Below are 17,941 nucleotides of genomic sequence, written 5' to 3' on the forward strand. Positions count from 1 at the left end.
AGTTTTACTCCTTGTTCAAAATTTGCTCCTAAAACAATGGAAAACTGATCTATGATAGCTATAAAACTGAGTGGTAAAGCTTTCCATTTTTACTGGTACTTAAATGAAGGGAGAGTCCTCTCCTTCCAAAAGAATAGTCATTTAAATTGAAGGCCATATTCACACAAGGACAAAAGAAACCATCACAGATGCTCAAATCTTTCTAAAATTTTTTTTTAATGTTTACATATTTTTGAGAGAGAGAGACATAGCACGAGCAGGGGAGGGGCAGAGAGAGAGGGAGACACAGAGTCCGCAGCAGGCTCCAGGCTCCGAGCCGTCAGCACAGAGCCTGACGCGGGGCTCAAACTCACAAACCATGAGATCATGACCTGAGCCAATGTCGGACACTCAACTGACAGCCACCCAGGTGCCTCGATGCTCAAATCTTTCTAATAATTACATTTCTGGATAAAATACTCATAGCAATTATGCTTGCCTTTCTGGTAAATAAGAAAATTGCCTTAGAATCCAAGGCAACTAAAATTGACAAGAGAATTCCAAACAACTGAAGGGTTGTTAATGTGCAGTCTTTAGGTATAAGAATTCCAAACAGAAGATAGTAAATTTGCAAAGCAGATTATCCCCAAGAGGCAGTACTAGTTGAAAACACAGATAAATTCAGATCAACTTGTGGGTGACATCCAAAAGAATCTTAAGAAAAAGTAGGATGCTTTAAAAACCATGTTATCTTGAAGATTTGTGTTAAGAAGGGCAGCCGTTCTCTCCCAGAGCATTTCCTGTGTTATGAGGAGGTTAATTATGGACTGGGTTTTATTCAATTCGCATTAAAAAATTTTTTTTTTCGTTCTTTCTTTAAATTTGATTTTAAAATATTTTTAATTTTTAAAAAATTTACATTCAAGTTAGTTAGCATATAGTACAATAATGATTTCAGGAGTAGAATCCAGTGGTTCATTCCCTACATATAATACCCAGTGCTCATCCCAAGGAGTGTCCTCCTTAATGCCTCTTGCCAATTTAGCCCTTCCCGCTACCCACAACCCCTCCAGCAACCCTATATGCTCTACATTTAAGAGTCTTTTATGTTTTGCCCCCTCCCCCCCAGCTTTTTATATTATTTTTGCTTCCATTTAAAAATTTTTTTAAAAATTTTATTTAAATCCAAGTTAGTTAACATACAGTGTAATAATGATTTCAGGTCAATTCTCATTTCTTAACATTTTCTCAGAATGGCATGAAGTCTTAAACACACATACATGTGCATGTGTGTGTGTGGGGTTGTTATTTGAAAAAAACTTAAGATTAGATTTAATAAGGGTGGCAACCTTTCTTTGTAGGCACCTCAATATTCTATAGCCATTAAAAGTTATGTACCTTGTAAGAATTCTTTACCTGACATTTCATTGTCATTTGGTTCTTACCTGCTGACATTAGTACAAATGCAGAAAATAATGCAATTTCATCTTCGGTCAGGTGCATAGAACATAAACTCTTTCCAAATTCAAATACAAAGCTAATAAAGTCTTCACAACCTGCCAAAGTTAAAGACAGTTTAGGATTTTGGTTATTATCCTAGGAGAAAAACAAAGAGTAAGATGAAGAAGGATGTAGTAGTTCAAAATCCATGGGGATAGGAATAACATTTCTACAGTTTAACAGTTTGAAATCTCAAAAGAAAAATTTGTTCAGCCATCATCACTATGAACACCATCATCATCATCCAAAATAATGACAGTGGACTTTCGTTGCAAGGTTACTACGTCATTAAGCACCACTCTAAAAGGTATCTTACTGCTTTACAACAGCTCTGTGAGAGAGGTATTATGATTATTATCCCTATGTTAGAGGTGAGGAAACAGACTTAGAAGAATTATGTACTTTAGGTTATACAGGTAGGAAGTAACAGCCTGAAGTTCGAAGTCAGGCGGCCCAACTTCAGAACCCGTGATCTTTTTTTTCTTTTTTCTTTAACTTTTTTTTTTTTTTATTTATTTTTGAGACAGAGAGAGACAGAGCATGAACGGGGGAGGGGCAGAGAGAGAGGGAGACACAGAATCGGAAGCAGGCTCTAGGCTCTGAGCCATCAGCCCAGAGCCTGACGCGGGGCTCGAACTCACGGACCGCGAGATCGTGACCTGAGCCGAAATCGGCCGCTTAACCGACTGAGCCACCCAGGCGCCCCTTTCTTTTAATTTTTTAAAAAGTTTTATTTATTTTTGAGAGAGAGTGAAAGAGAGACGGACTGCGAGCAGGAATAGGGGCAGAGAGAGAGGGAGACACAGAATCTGAAGCAGACTCCAGGCTCTGAGCTGTCAGAACAGTGTCCAATGTAGGGCTCGAACCCATGAACAGTGAGGTCATGACCTGAGCCGAAGTCAGACACTTAAGTGACTGAGCCACCCAGGCACCCCCAGAACCCACTATCTTAACTGGTAGACTCGAATGGGCACAATCTAACTGAAACATTACATTCACTGACTTTCTGTTTTCTACTGTATTTGATCTAAAGCACCCTTAAAAATGATAACAAATGACATATTATGGTGGTAAAAATCATTATAGCTATTACAGAATTGAAAACATAAAATGTGAAAGTCCCATAAAATAATAACCCATCCTCAAGAGATTGGTTAAGTTTGGTGTCTACTCGTTCAGTTTTGCATATTATGTATACATATTTAAACGGCAATGGGCGTTACTAAAGTACATAGACCTTCTATCATTTAACTGTTATTAAAATCATTTAACAACATTATCTTGGATAGCGTTTCATTCTTAATGATTACATCCCACTACAAATTATAGAAACCTAAACTGATTAATTTTTATAGTACATGTCACAGTTTCACCTAGCAATACCTTGTTTCTATGATATCTGCATTTCATTCTTATTAATGGTTGTTATTGGAGAAGTACAGAAAGGGCAGACATTTAGCTATTTGCTTGATTTTATGTATCAAATCACATCCTCTCATTTACGTGAATAATGTATCCTTTGAAAATCTGGTTCTTAAAATCCAGAAGGGAACTGGAAAGTTAGACAATATAAATTTCTTCGATTTCCACCTAGATGAAATGAAACGCTAACCCTTTAAATGTAAGACAGACATGTGTGCATTTTCTGCATTGACTATAAAGTAACAGAAGTATAAAATCCTTTCATTTTTGTTTCCAAATAACAGCCTCCATTCCATGCAAAAGCTCTTTGGCGGGGTTCCCACATTTTCCTACGACCCCGGTTTAAAGACAGAGCAGCCAGGTTTCCTTACCCAAGGATTTGAAGACATCGGGGCTAGCATATTTCCCATCAAAGTACACGGTGTTGTTCTGAGAGTCGAAGGCACGGCACATTCTGATAAACACCACCTCTAGAGAACCTAAGCGAAGGCAGAAATGGTGTCGATTATTCTATCGTGGTGAAGACTCATCTAGCTTGAAGGCACGAATGTAGAGCCCCCCTTGCAATTCAGTGCAGCAGGGGCAGTATTTGGCAAACGGCTCCCTGTCACCTCAGCTGTCTGTTTAAAGGGGCAAAGTTCACGAGTGGAATTAAAGATGTGTGCGGAAGCTAATGAAGGCCTGTATTCCTGAAGACAGATGGAGTTACAAATTACTTCTCTGGCATTCTTCTGTCTTGCATTACAGAGTCTCAGAGTTGCCGGGAAAACGTATTGATTCCTATTTATTAAAACAAACCAAAAAACCAGGGGCGTACCTCTGAGTGCCACAAATAACCTTCCTAACAACTTACTGTTGGCTCCCGAGAGTCTGGAGTGGGAGAAACGAAACACACAAGAGACGGTAAGATGGGGGAACGCAGGTGTCCTTCAAATTAATTGTTTCATTCAGAGGAGAAGCAAAATGGAGGCAGTGTTTCCCGCAGATAGCTCAAAACCCTTTAACAAGGACTCAGTTTCTGCTAAGAGAAACCCGAGCTATCATCGTTGGAGGAAAACTGTTCCCGACACCTTCCTTACCAAGCATTTCTTTAATAAGCGGGTGAAAGCAGGTTAGGAGGAGATCTCAAAATTCACTTGCAGAAAGCACATACCTGCTTTGAGAAGCACAATTTGATCATTTTGACACAGTTCCATAAATCCATCAATGCGTTTGGCAAACTCCACCACATACTGTATAGCCTCCGTGATTTTGATGGCACACAATTGCCACATCACCTCCCGCTGCTGTTGAGAAGCGAAGCACATTGACATATACGGTCACCCATATCCTTGACACGCTCGTTTTAACTGTTCGTATTTTGTAAAATCCTTCTTTGGAAACGGATTAAACAAAGCTAGAGGATTAAAAATGAACATCTGGGTTCTAACGACTGCTTCCAAGCCCCTCTCGTCTCCTCCAGTTCCTCTTTTGCCATCTTGGTGGCAAAGGGACGGGAGGAAGGTGTTATGAGCAGGTGAAAACACGAGGCAGGAAAGCAACACATGCCACTGCTTTACCCTTGGGTCTCGGAGAGAAGCAAAGTAGGATCTTCTTTTATTATTATTATTATTATTTTGTAAGTTTATTTATTTATTTTGAGAGAGACAGAGCACAAGCAGGGGAGGGGCAGAGAAAGGGAGACAGAATCCCAAGCAGGCTCTGCACCATCAGTGCAGAGCCCAATGCAGGGCTTGAACTCACAAACCGTGAGATCGTGACCTGAGCCGAAATCAAGAGACAGACACTTAACCGACTGAGCCACCCAGGCGCCCCAGTAGGATCTTCTTCCGAGCGATCATTTTACCTTGGGGCATTTAACACCACTTTACTGGGGGAAGGGAAGGAAAAGGGGAGTCAATTACATTTACTGTGCACCTGCTTTGAGCTAGATGCTTTATGACACCTTTGCCTTGTTTCATTTCTCCACGAACATTTTTCCGTTTCCCATAAATGGACATGAATGCTCACAGAGGTTTCACAGCTGGAGGTGTTGGAGCTGGGATTCAAATCCCAGCATCTCTGACTCTGAATCCCATTTCATAAGCCTTGCTGTTTCTTACTGCTTTCTGGTTTCCCTCTGTAACACTGGTTGGCCGCTATCTCAAAGGCAAACAAACTGATGTGTTGCCGTTCTTCAACCTTTCCTGTTTACCTGCCTTTACATACCCACTCTTTAGTTACAGGGTATCTATACCCTGGATCTGTTACACTGCTCATGTGTTCCCCCCATTTTAGTTTAAGACTGCTTCCACCAATATGATGGGGGTGAAGGAAACACTGCATTAGAAGCCAGGAGTCACTGGTCTAGTCCTGATATCCTCAATCCCCCACCATATGCCAAGGGTTGTTAGGTTCCTCATTTGTAAAATGCAGGGGAGGATTAGCCTGGATAATCTCTATCATCACTCCTAGCCCTACCTTTCTATAATTATTCGGAAAAACCACAGCATTTCCCTTTCTCCAGCCCTGCCCTTCCATTCTGGGGGGTTGTTGATCAGAGTGTGTGAAGAAAAAGGCTAGAAGCAGTGCTCTCTGTCAGCCTCACGTTGCTAGGTTCACTGGAGTTATGGCAATAGCTTCTAAACCTTGTTTTGTACACACTCTCTACTGCTCTGGAAACACGAGGCTGAGATTATTTTCTATCAGCTTCCAGAGCTTGAAATCTTCCACTGTGATATCAGGACAAATCTCAATTCATTTGGGCTTTTGGACGCTGCTTCCTCCAGCTCCCATGGACATGTGATAGGAGATACGTGTAAAGTCGTAGCACAACAAAATCGGTTTGTTATTGCAGAAATTTCACACACTGGCATCTCAGTAAGACAAAGCCCCAAGTAGATGATCATCTCTAGGAGAAGGATTAAAAAAAATTTTTTTTTAATGTTTATTTATTTTTGAGAGTGAGAGAGAGACAGAGTGTGAGAGAGGGAGGGGCGGGGAGAGAGGGAGACACAGAATCCAAAGCTGAGCTGGCAGCACAGAGCCTGACGCAGGGCTCGAACTCAGGGATGGTGAGATCATGACTTGAGCCGAAGTCGGATGCTTAACCGACTGAGGCACCCAGGCGCCCCTCTAGGAGACAGATTTTTAAACAGACATCTGATATCTGATGAAATACATTCATTGTCTAGTCTGTTTGTGTTCTTGATCAGATCTCCAGCATAAACACCCTTCCCACCGTTGCCTCAATCCTGGGTAAAATTCTTCAGAGTATACCTTGTTTTGGTAGCTCTCTATCTCCTCCTGCAGAAAAGTCTGCCACGTTATCTGCTGGAGCTCTTCTCTCAAGTATTGGCAAGTTTCCAGATGTGATTTAGATATATTCTGTGCAAGGTGTTCTAAGGAGAAAACAGATCACAAACATGAAAAGCCAAGTTCTTCTTTGGATAATCAGGGTTTTCTGTACTTATGTGGTTTAAAAAGTAATATGTACAAAGTAATGAACCAGTTTTCATTATCTTTACATATTTAAATGAGCAATTTGGAACTATTCTGTATTTTCGAACATGAAGATGAAGGACAGGCAAAGCCAATATTTAGAAATAAGTCTTGGGGACTTCAAAGACCCTCCTGACCTTGACCTTCTCCTGTGGCTTTACACCGTTTGGGAGTGAACAATTATTGACCTGGACAAGAGTAGGAAATGACTGACACAGCCTCTTCTTGGCATTTTTATGAAGACACATCTGCTGTATACATCGACCTCGGGAGGATTTCTCTTGAAAAATTGGGAAATTGGATGTTTGTGTGAAAACAACGATTTCTTTCTTTTATTTTCCCAGCAACTAGCACAACAAGCATTACCGAGGGCCACTATGCCATTACACATAATGTGGTGGTTAAGAAGTGGACTCTGGCACCAGACTGCCTGCGTTTGAAACTCAGCTCTTGTATTCACTAGCTGTATGACCTTGGGTAAGTTACTCAATGTCTTGGTGCTTCGGTCTTCTCATCTGCAAAAACAGTACCTATTTCAAAGAGCTTGTAAGAATTAAATGAGTTGAGCACTTAAAACAGAGAGGGTCACCTACTATGGCGCTACATAAACATTTGTTCTTATTATACTGGAATATAGGCAGTCTGAAGATATTAAAAGAAATATATGCCAAAGAAATTTCTCTAGGAACTTATAATCTGGTGAACCCGTATGCACACGCTAAAAGGACAAGTCAAGACATTAGGCAATTCAGCATCAAGTTGAATTATATCAGAAGAGACAAAAAGATCACAAGCACTGTCATGGATGGGAAATGTGAGGGGAATTAGAGAATGGTTCTTGGCAGGAGAGGAGCATGTGACGTGGACCCTGAAGGATGAGGAGGGAGGATTTGGCAGGCAGAGGTCAGTGGTGCGAAGAGGTGGGCCGGTTTCGCATTCAAGGGAATGACAGATGAAGGAACAAATGATGGCATGTGCAGGGGACAGGCAGATGGGCTAAAGTGATAGTATCAAAACAGAAACATGAGTATGTAAGAATCCGAATTCTGGAGAAGCTTGAATATTAGGAATGTGGGGTTGGACCTGCTTCACAGAAGGAGTCCGCAGAATTCTCAAGGTGGAGCAGACACACTGAGCACTGTATCTGGGGAAACAGAACAAGCAGTTTTGTGACTGGTGGATTAGAGCACAGGCTGGAGGCCGGGGCGTCATCAGAAGGCTGCTGCAGTCCACAGTGAGGGACTAAGAGCGTGCAGGAGGTTGGTAACAAATGTTATGGAAGAGAAGGATGATGAAAGTATTTTAAAAGAACAGAAAAGATTCCGTGAATATGAAACCATACCCAAAAGCGATCCCCTTCCACGGTCTTGATTATGTAATAGGAAAGCCCTTTAAAAAAAAATGGTGCTGAGTGAAACCTTGGCAATCCCAGTAAGAATGTCTGTTTGGAAATTTGTTACTGCTTTCATTAGACAGAATCAGACTTGTTTGTGTGAAAACAGAGTGGGTTCACCTAAGTGAAGCTTGAAACCAGAATCTCCTTAGAGACTGAAACACAATAAATCTTAACAGTTGTATTTGGCAACACACAGACACAAACACAACATAAATGGATATCATGAAAACAAAACAAAGAAAAAAACTGAAGTGAAGAGACAGAGAGACACTGACCAAAAGAGGGAGAAGCCGATAAATGATGTGTCATAGAATCAGTGAAGCTTATGGAGAGAAGAGGGGAGTAAAGACAAAAACAATGAGGAGCCAGAAACAAGAAAATAATTGTGCAAATAGTCCAATGATTTTTGCAGATATGAAAAAAAATAAAGTGTTTGCAGGGAAGCCAGAAGACCCTATGAGGTAAATAATGGGAAGAGACTCATAATATTCCCTTCCAGATCATGCTTCTTTTCCAGTTAATATGGTCAGCATCTTGTCTCACTTCATCCCCAAAATTGTTCCCACCCCTCCCTGCCTATCTGAGCTGACAAGGAATGGCGTAATGTACACATCGAGCCAGTAGAGGGCAGTGCCTGCATTCTCACCAACTGCCTTTGCTTACATTTCACAGTTGATTTGGCAAGTGTAAGATTTCAGACACTACTATTTTTAAATCTCCATTTCAGCAAAGGACAATATGGTCAGACTGAGTAAAAGTTAAGTTAGTGTGGTCTCTTAGAGAAACACTCTGGAAGGGTTAGGAGACCTGGTTTCTGGTGTGAGTTCAGCAGATAACCCACTTCGTGATGGGCAAATCCGTTCACCTTATCAACCACAATGGTTTCCTCAACACAGCTAAGGTCTAGGTACTTCAGATAGAAAATCCTGACTTCTCAGTCACAGATTTTCATAGCGGGAAGGGACTCTGGACATCGCCTGGTCCACCTTCTCCTCAGTTTATAGATAATGACACCATTAGTAAGGATGATAACAGTTAATGTTTATATAGCTCTATGTGCTAGACCCATACATATAGACACATATATTCCGAATATACAAATTTTCTTAATCTTCATAACAACCCTAGGAAGCAGGTGCTAGTATTTTGCCCTCTTACTGATGATGAAATCAAAAGCGAAGTGGCTTTTCCAAGGCATCACAGCTGGCAAGTGGCGAGTGATTCAAACACACACAATCTGGCACCAGAGTCTGTGCTCTTAATTTTTCTATTCTGCAGGCAGGGAAACTGCAGCTTGCAGAGGTTATAGGACTTAAAATGGGTTGTACAACCTATAGCAAAGCTAGGACCATAAACCATATGAGCTGACTTTTTGACTAGGGCTTTTGTCCAATAATTGTCTCTTCTGCACAAGGCTTTAGTTATCAATTATAGTGACACGTGCAGCTAGCTTTTTTTTTTTTTTTTTTTTTAATGAATGTAGGTTGTTTATCTGCAATGTATAATTCAGGTACTAACTGTACCTCAAGGGCGAAATTTCCTAGCCAGGAATGCAGATGTATTTCCACTGAAAGTCATGGATTGTAGATACTATTGTTGAAAGATAGAACTGAGGTTAAGATATGTCAATTTACAATTTATTCTCCAACTGTAGAGTTGGTTTCATCTGTTTAAAATCTGATGACAAAATTTCGCCTACAATGAAGTCAGGAGTGTTAGTTAAGATAGTAAGACAGGAATCACTATATTGTACAGCTGAAACAAATATAACGTTGTATGTTAACTATACTGGAATGAAAAAAAAAAAAAAGACAGCAGGACTTAAGGCCCCAGAGGAAATATCAGGGAACCCCAGGTAGCTATGAAGAAGGAGCAGCAAAGTCTTTGGCCACTTCTATGCTACCCTTAGCTCCTCAAACTATTTTGTACATGTAAATGGGGAAGAAAATTATAACCCAATTATATTCTTTTCAGACAAATTCTTGCTTAGTTTTAGGTTTGGGACTAACCCTAGTGATAAGCTAATTTGAGTCATTCTGGAAAGGGCCACAGTACATGTGAAAAAGCCCTAATTTAGGAGAGCATGGAGAACATAAGAGGCTACAGGGCTCCCAGACGGCAGAGGGAGGTGACAACTGTGGAAGAGGACATGGACGTGTGGGGTCACGGAGAAACGGCTTGGCCATTTGTGGCCCCACTTAGGTATTAGCGCACATTTAGCCCCAGGGCCATATTTAAGGGCAATGCTTTGGCTAAGCCCTATGGATTTATTCCAGAGTTGACTATTTGACAAGCAAACAGGCCAGATTCAAATGTATTTATGATAAGGTGGGAGCACACCGAAAGTGAGCCAGGTCAGTTTTCATGATATCATGTCAGCTTTCAATCAAATGTGTATTCATTTCTGAAAATTTCACTTTCATTACAGTCCTGCTTAAGTCTCGGCCAGCCAAGATTTCACGACAAAAACGGAAGGTTTTTGTTCTAGTTCAAGAAAAAAATATCAAACCTACCTCTGCTCAGCTTGGCTTCTAGTTCAGAGGTTCCTCTGTTAATCAAAAGAGCTGTGATACACCTTTAATGCTGTTCAGTGGTTAAAGACCGAGCTTAAAATGTCCCTGCTCTTGAGGATTTAAATTTAGACCCATAAAGAGGTGCTTGTGTAAAAACCGTAAAGAACATTCAATTTGTTCTATTTGGAGAAAGATTTTACTGGAAATATAAATTTCACTTAAAATGTTTTATGGGGTACAGAGGTGGAGAAACCATCTAAAGAACACAACCGTTATTTCTGTGAACTAAGAATGTCTGTGCTCAAGTCAGAACCTGCTGGTTCTTTTCCATCTGAAGTCTCCATTCTCTCCTCGTGTTAACTTAGTCACCTCCACAGCAACTAATTGAAATATCCCAAAGGACTGCAACCTTGTGTGAAGAATCGCAGGGAGGAGCACATCAAATTCTAGAACTGCAAAGTTTCTAATCAAAGTTTCTCTAATAACAGTGTTGTACCTAAAAATCGATCACATATTATAACGAGGGTTGTTAACACAACTTCCTTGAAATGGCAAGTCTTCCACTGTCTGTGTTATCAATATGGCTAGGTCACATTTCCCAAAAAGCAACAATGCCTCACAGGAACTAGGAAACAACAAATTTTGTTTTGTTTTGCATGGTGAGTCTTCTTCTATGAAATATACCAGTGTCGTCACCAATATCATCACCAAACCATTTTGGCAAATAAAGACGCCAATTTCCCTTTAACATTTATGGAATACACCACAGTTGCAAAACCTAGATGCCAACAGGAGCTGGGCAGTGATATAAAATGGGAAAACACGCCAAGGTGTTAGGGCCTATCTGGGGCCAGCTGCTTATTGTCATTCACCGATACTGGTCCAGTGTACTTAGATCATTTTTTTCCTCTCACAAGAAGCTGAAAATGTGAACTTCTAGGCAGAATTGTCTAGGTTTAAAATTTTAGCAACCAATTCAAAAATCTTACAACTCTGCATGCGTATGGACCGGGCTCAGGGTCAAAAAAACATGCGTATGGACCAAGTTCAGGGTGTGGGCTGCCATTTTTATGACTCCAGGTATAAAGAAATACCTGGAATATAACTAAAGAAAATAATGAACAAAATTAATGGGGCTGTTTCCTGAGTTTATAGCCTCTGTGGAATTTAAAGACCGCTTTAAATCTCTGAACCGAGATGCTGTTCCCTCTCTGATACTGACAGGTCAGTGCGTTTCTTTGATATGCGATGGGAAATAGGGCATAGTCAAAAGCAAAGGGGCAGCGTGAAAATCTGAAGTAGCCCATATGGTAAAGGCGAATTTCTCTTTTAGTACCATTTAAGTACCATAACTTATTACGGGAAAGTCCAACATATCCCACTTATCTGGAAGGGAATGAATAATGCATCACAATGGAAACATGGAGGCCATTACCTAGTTCCGCCATGGACACAGTTGGGGAAGTCTCTCCATTGGTGAAAGAACAGTAGGGAAAGAAGCCTGATGCTGGTGTGTAGTCACATATTGGTTCTGGCTTGATTCCGTTGATATCAAGACCTGACTGGTCTGGGGAAGGCTGTATGTCCAGGTAGAAGCTGCTGACAGCAGAGTCTGCCTTGCTCCCCTCAGGGGTGTGCCCGTCAATGTAGTTGCTGAGGTCCTCGTGAAGCTCTGTCAGCCCGTTGGCCGAGATGTTGTAGGTTGGAGTCAGCGGCTCAGCTTCTCCAGGCTGCTGTTGGTGGTCTCGCTGCTGCTGCTGCATCCGGTGTTTCTGCACTTCTGCGTACAAGCTGTCTCTCTGCTTTTTGGACATTCGGCCAAATTTTACAGCTGGAAGAAAAAAGCCAAACCACACCATATACAATACGTTCTTCTTTATTATTCTCTCCAGCACGCTTCAGGGGTTCCTTTTAAGTCTCAGACAATCTCAATCAAAAACCACATAACCACAGAATGAGGACATGATCCAGGGGTGAAAGCAGTCCCACCCCACACCAAGCTTGCCGGCTCCACATCCCAGAGGAGCAAAGTTTCAGAAACAGACCTAGGACTCGCGGAAGGGCAATGACCATGTATGTTTTCCTGCTGTCATAGAACCCTACGCCCAGTGGGAATCACTGACAGGCGACTTAATGGGCTTGTTCATTTTCCACCCATGCAGCCTGCCTAGACCACCTCTTTCTCTTCCCAGGGTTCAGACCAGTGTACAGGGATGCAGACGCATAGAGGTACAACGAGGCACAAGCAGCCAAACTTCAACTTTCATTCATTTCACGCATTCATTCATTTGCTCCTTCCCAATCCAATGGCCCGACACTGGGGCTTTGCTGAGAGACCTAAACAGACTGGATGAGACCTTTGCAATTCCCTGAATTATATCTCTGAGTCTATGTGACCTAAGAAGCCCCCCTCATCCTTCTGGGTCATGGTGACCCTTGTGAAACCCTTGGGCCCACCTTTAAGTGACTTTCTGCTGTTTAGCCTCCAGTAGAAAGTGTACTGGAATTTTGGGAAGGGCAAACAATGCGTAAGATCCCTGTTGGGAAAATTTGTGTTTGCAAATTTCTCCTTGCCATGTGTCCCCATATTTGAAAAAAGTTTTTATGTTCACTTATTTTTGAGAGACAGAGAGACAGAGTCAGAGTGTGAGCAGGGGAGGGGCAGAGAGAGAGGGAGACACAGAATCTGAAGCAGACTCCAGGCTCCAAGCTGCCAGCACAGAGCCCGAAGTGGGGCTCAAACTTGTGAACTCTGAGATCGTGACCTGAGACCAAATGAGCCACCTAGGCACCGATGTGTCCCCATATTTAAAGTAGAACAATGCGTGTAGTAACTATCCAGTTCATTCAGAATCCAAAATGATCTCTCTTAAAACACCAGATAATTGATAAAAGGAACCCTACGATTTCCTGGTCTGAACTCTCCCAGTAACCCATTTATTTGTTAGCCTGATTCTTTTTTTTTTTTTTTTAATATAATTTATTGTCAACTTGGCTAACATACAGTGTATACACTGTGCTCTTGGTTTTGGCAGTAGATTCCCATGATTCACTGCTTACACACAACACCTAGTACTCTTCCCAACACGTGCCCTCCTCAAGGCCCATCATCCATTTTCCACTCCCCTCTCGTCTTTCCCCCCACTGACCCTCAGTTTGTTCTGCGTATTTAAGAGTCTCTAATGGTTTGCCTCCCTCTCTGTTTGAAACTGTCTTTTTCCCTTTCCATTCCCCCATGGTCTTCTGTTAAGTTTCTCAAATTCCACATATGAGTGGAAACATATGATATTTGTCTTTTCTATGACTAAGTTATTTCACTTAGTATCATACCCTCCAGTTCCATCCACGTTGCTCCACATGGCAGGATTTTATTCTTTCTCATTGCCAAGTAGTATTCCATTGTATATATAAACCACATCTTCTTTATCCATTGTCAGTCTGATTCTGTGTATGCAGATAAATCCTCTGCTGGAGGGACTAAGATCTACTAATTGATTATGGTTACATGAATACCCGATCAGGTGGATGAATGCACCCATTTGGCTATCATTATAATACTTGGAGTTTCGGGGCAGGAGAGAAAATAGATGGAAGTGAAATTGGGATCCAGGGCCACCACCCAGACCAGCTGGGAGATTCATTTTCTGCCAAGAAAGACATGTTGTTCCTTTTCACATAGGAAACAAGGGAGTGGGATCCCGGTCAATTTCCAGTTTTCGCGACTCAGGTAACAAACTTGGGTGGGGCTGGTTAGGCATCGATCAAGCTGTTCTGAGCTCTAGGTTTCAGGCCTGTCATTGTATAAGCCCCAACATATTAGAATACCCAGTGGGACGGATAACCATAGGTACGCACACAACTTGTGATCTTAGCCTACAAGTTCACAAGAGAAATGCCTAACTTTGTCGGTTTAGTGCCATCGGAAGATGAGATCTGCAGAGCTGCCAATCACTGGAATTTCTGAGAATATAAATTCTGTGACTTGCGTCTTTTCATGCCCCAAACTTTCTATTTTCTGTTCCCACACATTTTTGTTGCTACACAGGTGCCATCCTGTGCACCACTACTGAAGGACATCACAACTTGTGCCTGGATAGGCCTATGGGCCCCAAGAACATCTAATTAGGGGGAAAGACAGGCTTTCAGAATGCCTGCCCAGCGTTCTGAAATATTTTCCACACGCTGAAATTCCACTGAAAGAGATGTTTCCTTCAAGGGATCTCTTAAGAGAGCCAGCCAGCCTGTATATTCATAAAAGTATCCATTATACTTTGTGCCCAGTTTCCCCGTTTAAGAATAACTGTCTTGAAATCTGGGGTTGATTACTCCATGTACATAAGACAGTTTTACAGAAAGATCTTGAAATGTTTTACAATTGAATGATGGCCTCTATTTTTTAACATACTTTCTTAAATTTTAAGGAAAAAAAAACTGTCATTGAGCCATGCTTTGTACTATTTTCACACATTCTCTAGGTACAAATATATGACTTTTTCTTTTGTTTTGAATATATTTTGATTTGCTGTTTGATTTCTTATTTGGCCCACTGCTTGTGCAGTAGTGTGGTGTTTAATATTTATATATTAAATACTGAATATTTACATAGTAGATTCTCCGGCTTTGTTTTATTATTGATCTTTAGTTTTGTACCATTGTGGTTGGAAAATATACTTGGTATAATTTCAGTCTTCTTAAATTTATAATATTTGTTATGTCTCTTTTTATGTGACTTATCCAGGGGATTCTTGAAAAATGTAAAGAAAATGTGTATTCTATTTTTCATGGATGGAATGTTTTACATTTATCTCTTAGAACCATGTATCCTAAAGTATGCTCTTAGTAAAAAATGTTCTGGTTGAAAAAAGAAATAATAACTTTAACTGGAGGTACTCTTAAAGCCTATTGGAGGGTAGGAGGGAAGACGGACAGGTTAAATAGACAATGAGTATTCAGGAGTGCACTTGTCATGATGAACACGAGGTGTTGTATGGAAATGTTGAATCACTATATTGTACACCTGAAACTAACCTAGCACTGGATGTTAACTACACTGGAATTAAAAAAAAGTAATAAAAAATTTTTTTAACTCAAATATATGACGTTGGTATGTGATTCAAAACACCCAGTTAACATAAAAGCTAATGCATTCCAACTGCCAATAAGCTTACTAGTGTCAAGCACGTGATGATTAGCTCTGGCTTATATTTCTTACTGGGGAAAGTGCCTATAAGAGGTATATTTATTTAGGTCCTCAGATGACATTTACCCTCAATCAATTCATCAACCTGTAATGTCTTAAATGTAAAAAATCTGAAGGTGTTCTGGCCACACCTGCTTCTCTTCCATGCCACTCCCACCCCCAGCCGACTCCAATGGATTACAGAGGGGGAAGTAACTGTTGTGGAACCCAAAAAGCCACCGGAGAAGGTGGGTGGTGTAGGGGAGGGAGAGGGACAGAGGGGACATCTTTTGGCAGATCTGGGTCCAGGTCTCAGAAGGCACTCTCACAAGCCCATGCCATTCTACAACTCAAATTATGAGGGCTCACCGTCTCGAGACATCCCTACGGCAAGGCATTTCTGCAATCGACAGTGTTGGCAGCGGTTTCTACTGGTTCGATCAATCAAACAGTTCTTCTGACGAGGACAGGAGTAGGTGGCATTGCTTTGCTGACTTCTCCTGAAAAAGCCCTGTGATTCAGTTATAAAATATAAAACAGGTTAGTGTCAGTTTGAGCCGTATGATACTAAAGGCAGTATACTAAGTGCTGAGCAGCATTAATGTTTAATGGAGAATTAAAGTTGTAGCAGAATGATCCAGGAGACCATTAATGAAATTAAAGTCACTTCTTTTGCTTGGGTAAAAGTGATCCCCAGAGCTTAATCCTCCGTCCCTTACACATGCGAAACTTTCTTTAACTCCAACAGATGGTTGCCTATTTGAAAGGCATAGGATTAGACCCTGTTGTCAGCTTCTGACAAACAAACCATGTTCTTGATGGATCGGTACAAAGTCACTTATCTTTAACCTTTATCTCCAAAATATTTTTAGTGGAATAAACACAAAACACTTCTCTGGGATGTCCAGAGATAAGGAAAATGCTGCCTCAGTGTAACTCATGGTGGCTGTAATCCTGCTACCGCGGGTCATCTCTACTAGCCCACTTAACTCCACCACACCAGGCATCTTGCATTTCCTAAGACAGAAGCTACTGCCCCAAGAACTTAAATGACATTTGGATGGATGACCTTGGTAGATCAATCAGAATGGGAATACTCCTCAACCTCTGACAGTTTGGAAATACCACGTGTTCAGGGTTATGGCCTTAATTTAGCAAATCCAATCTGATGTTCATCAAGTTCCACTTATTTGTTAAGCACCATTTTCGGAAATGAGAGGGTATTCAAAGACGCCAAAGAGGGGCGCCTGGGTGGCTCAGTCGGTTAAGCGTCCGACTTCAGCTCAGGTCATGATCTCGCTGTCTGTGAGTTCGAGCCCCGCGTCGGGCTCTGGACTGATGGCTCAGAGCCTGGAGCCTGCTTCCGATTCTGTGTCTCCCTCTCTCTCTGCCCCTCCCCCGTTCATGCTCCGTCTCTCTCTGTCTCAAAAATAAATAAAATGTTAAAAAAAAATTATATAAAAAAAAAGATGCCAAAGGAAGTACTGATCTCAAGGATTTCATTCATTCATTCACTCATTTTTGCTAATTTTTTGAGCTGGATCCTCACTATGTCATTAATTTTCAGTGTTTATCATTTTCCTAAAGCTGCACATTTTCCTTTTTGTTATCTTTTATTTATTTTTTTTTAATTTTAAAATTTTTTTTGTTTATTTATTTTTGAGACAGAGAGAGACAGAGCATGAATGGGGGAGGGGCAGAGAGAGAGGGAGACACAGAATCGGAAGCAGGCTCCAGGCTCTGAGCCATCAGCCCAGAGCCTGATGCGGGGCTCGAACTCACGGACCGTGAGATCGTGACCTGAGCTGAAGTCGGACGCTTAACCGACTGAGCCACCCAGGCGCCCCTTTGTTATGTTTTAGAAGTAACCCACAAGTTTTGCTATGTAGCATTTTTCATTACCATTCACTTGAAAACATGCTCTAATTTTCCAATAGATTTCTTCTTTAATATAATATTTAGAAGCATATTTCTTGATTTCTAAACATATGGGGCCGTTGGTTGTCTTTTTCTTGTTGACTTATCTCTTAGTGGTTTCACAAGCTAGGGAGGTAGTGAAGAAAAGGAAGGTAACCAGAGTCATTTCTATGATGTAGAGCCATGAAGGGTACAAAAGAGCATTATTATCCTCAAATCCTTAATGTTAAAGATACATGACCTCAATAAAGGGGACACAAGTGGAGAGGGGAGAGGTAAAATCCGGAAAAACTGACAGAGTAGTGGACAAACTGACAAAGGTACTATCCCATCAAAAGATTTTTCTGGAGGTCAATTTGGCAGTTGTATCAAAATCCTTAAAAACATGTCTATTTATTAAATTAGTAATTATCTTTTAGCGAATATATTTTAAAAAATTTTTAAATGTTTTATTTATTTTTGAGACAGGGAGAGACAGAGCATGAACAGGGGAGGATCAGAGAGAGGGAGACACAGAATCTGAAACAGGCTCCAGGCTCTGAGCTGTCAGCACAG

General features: G+C 41.2%; 1 protein-coding gene across 3 annotated transcripts in view; it reads right to left on the bottom strand.

The window, feature by feature from the left end:
• The window catches only part of RORA (RAR related orphan receptor A), a 725,852-nt gene that overhangs the window by 11,429 nt on the left and 696,482 nt on the right, over positions 1–17,941 (bottom strand). For all 3 annotated transcript variants that reach the window (XM_040493366.1, XM_040493368.1, XM_040493367.1), the window contains 6 exons: positions 15,839–15,980; positions 11,726–12,121; positions 6,160–6,281; positions 4,055–4,187; positions 3,273–3,380; positions 1,425–1,535 (listed from right to left, as the gene is read on the bottom strand). In XM_040493366.1, the coding sequence (XP_040349300.1) occupies positions 1,425–1,535; positions 3,273–3,380; positions 4,055–4,187; positions 6,160–6,281; positions 11,726–12,121; positions 15,839–15,980 (1,012 nt within the window). The remainder of the gene's footprint in view (positions 1–1,424; positions 1,536–3,272; positions 3,381–4,054; positions 4,188–6,159; positions 6,282–11,725; positions 12,122–15,838; positions 15,981–17,941) is intronic.

This window comes from Herpailurus yagouaroundi, unplaced genomic scaffold (assembly GCF_014898765.1).
Source record: "Herpailurus yagouaroundi ecotype Mexico unplaced genomic scaffold, PumYag 184, whole genome shotgun sequence".
Lineage (NCBI taxonomy): Eukaryota > Metazoa > Chordata > Mammalia > Carnivora > Felidae > Herpailurus > Herpailurus yagouaroundi.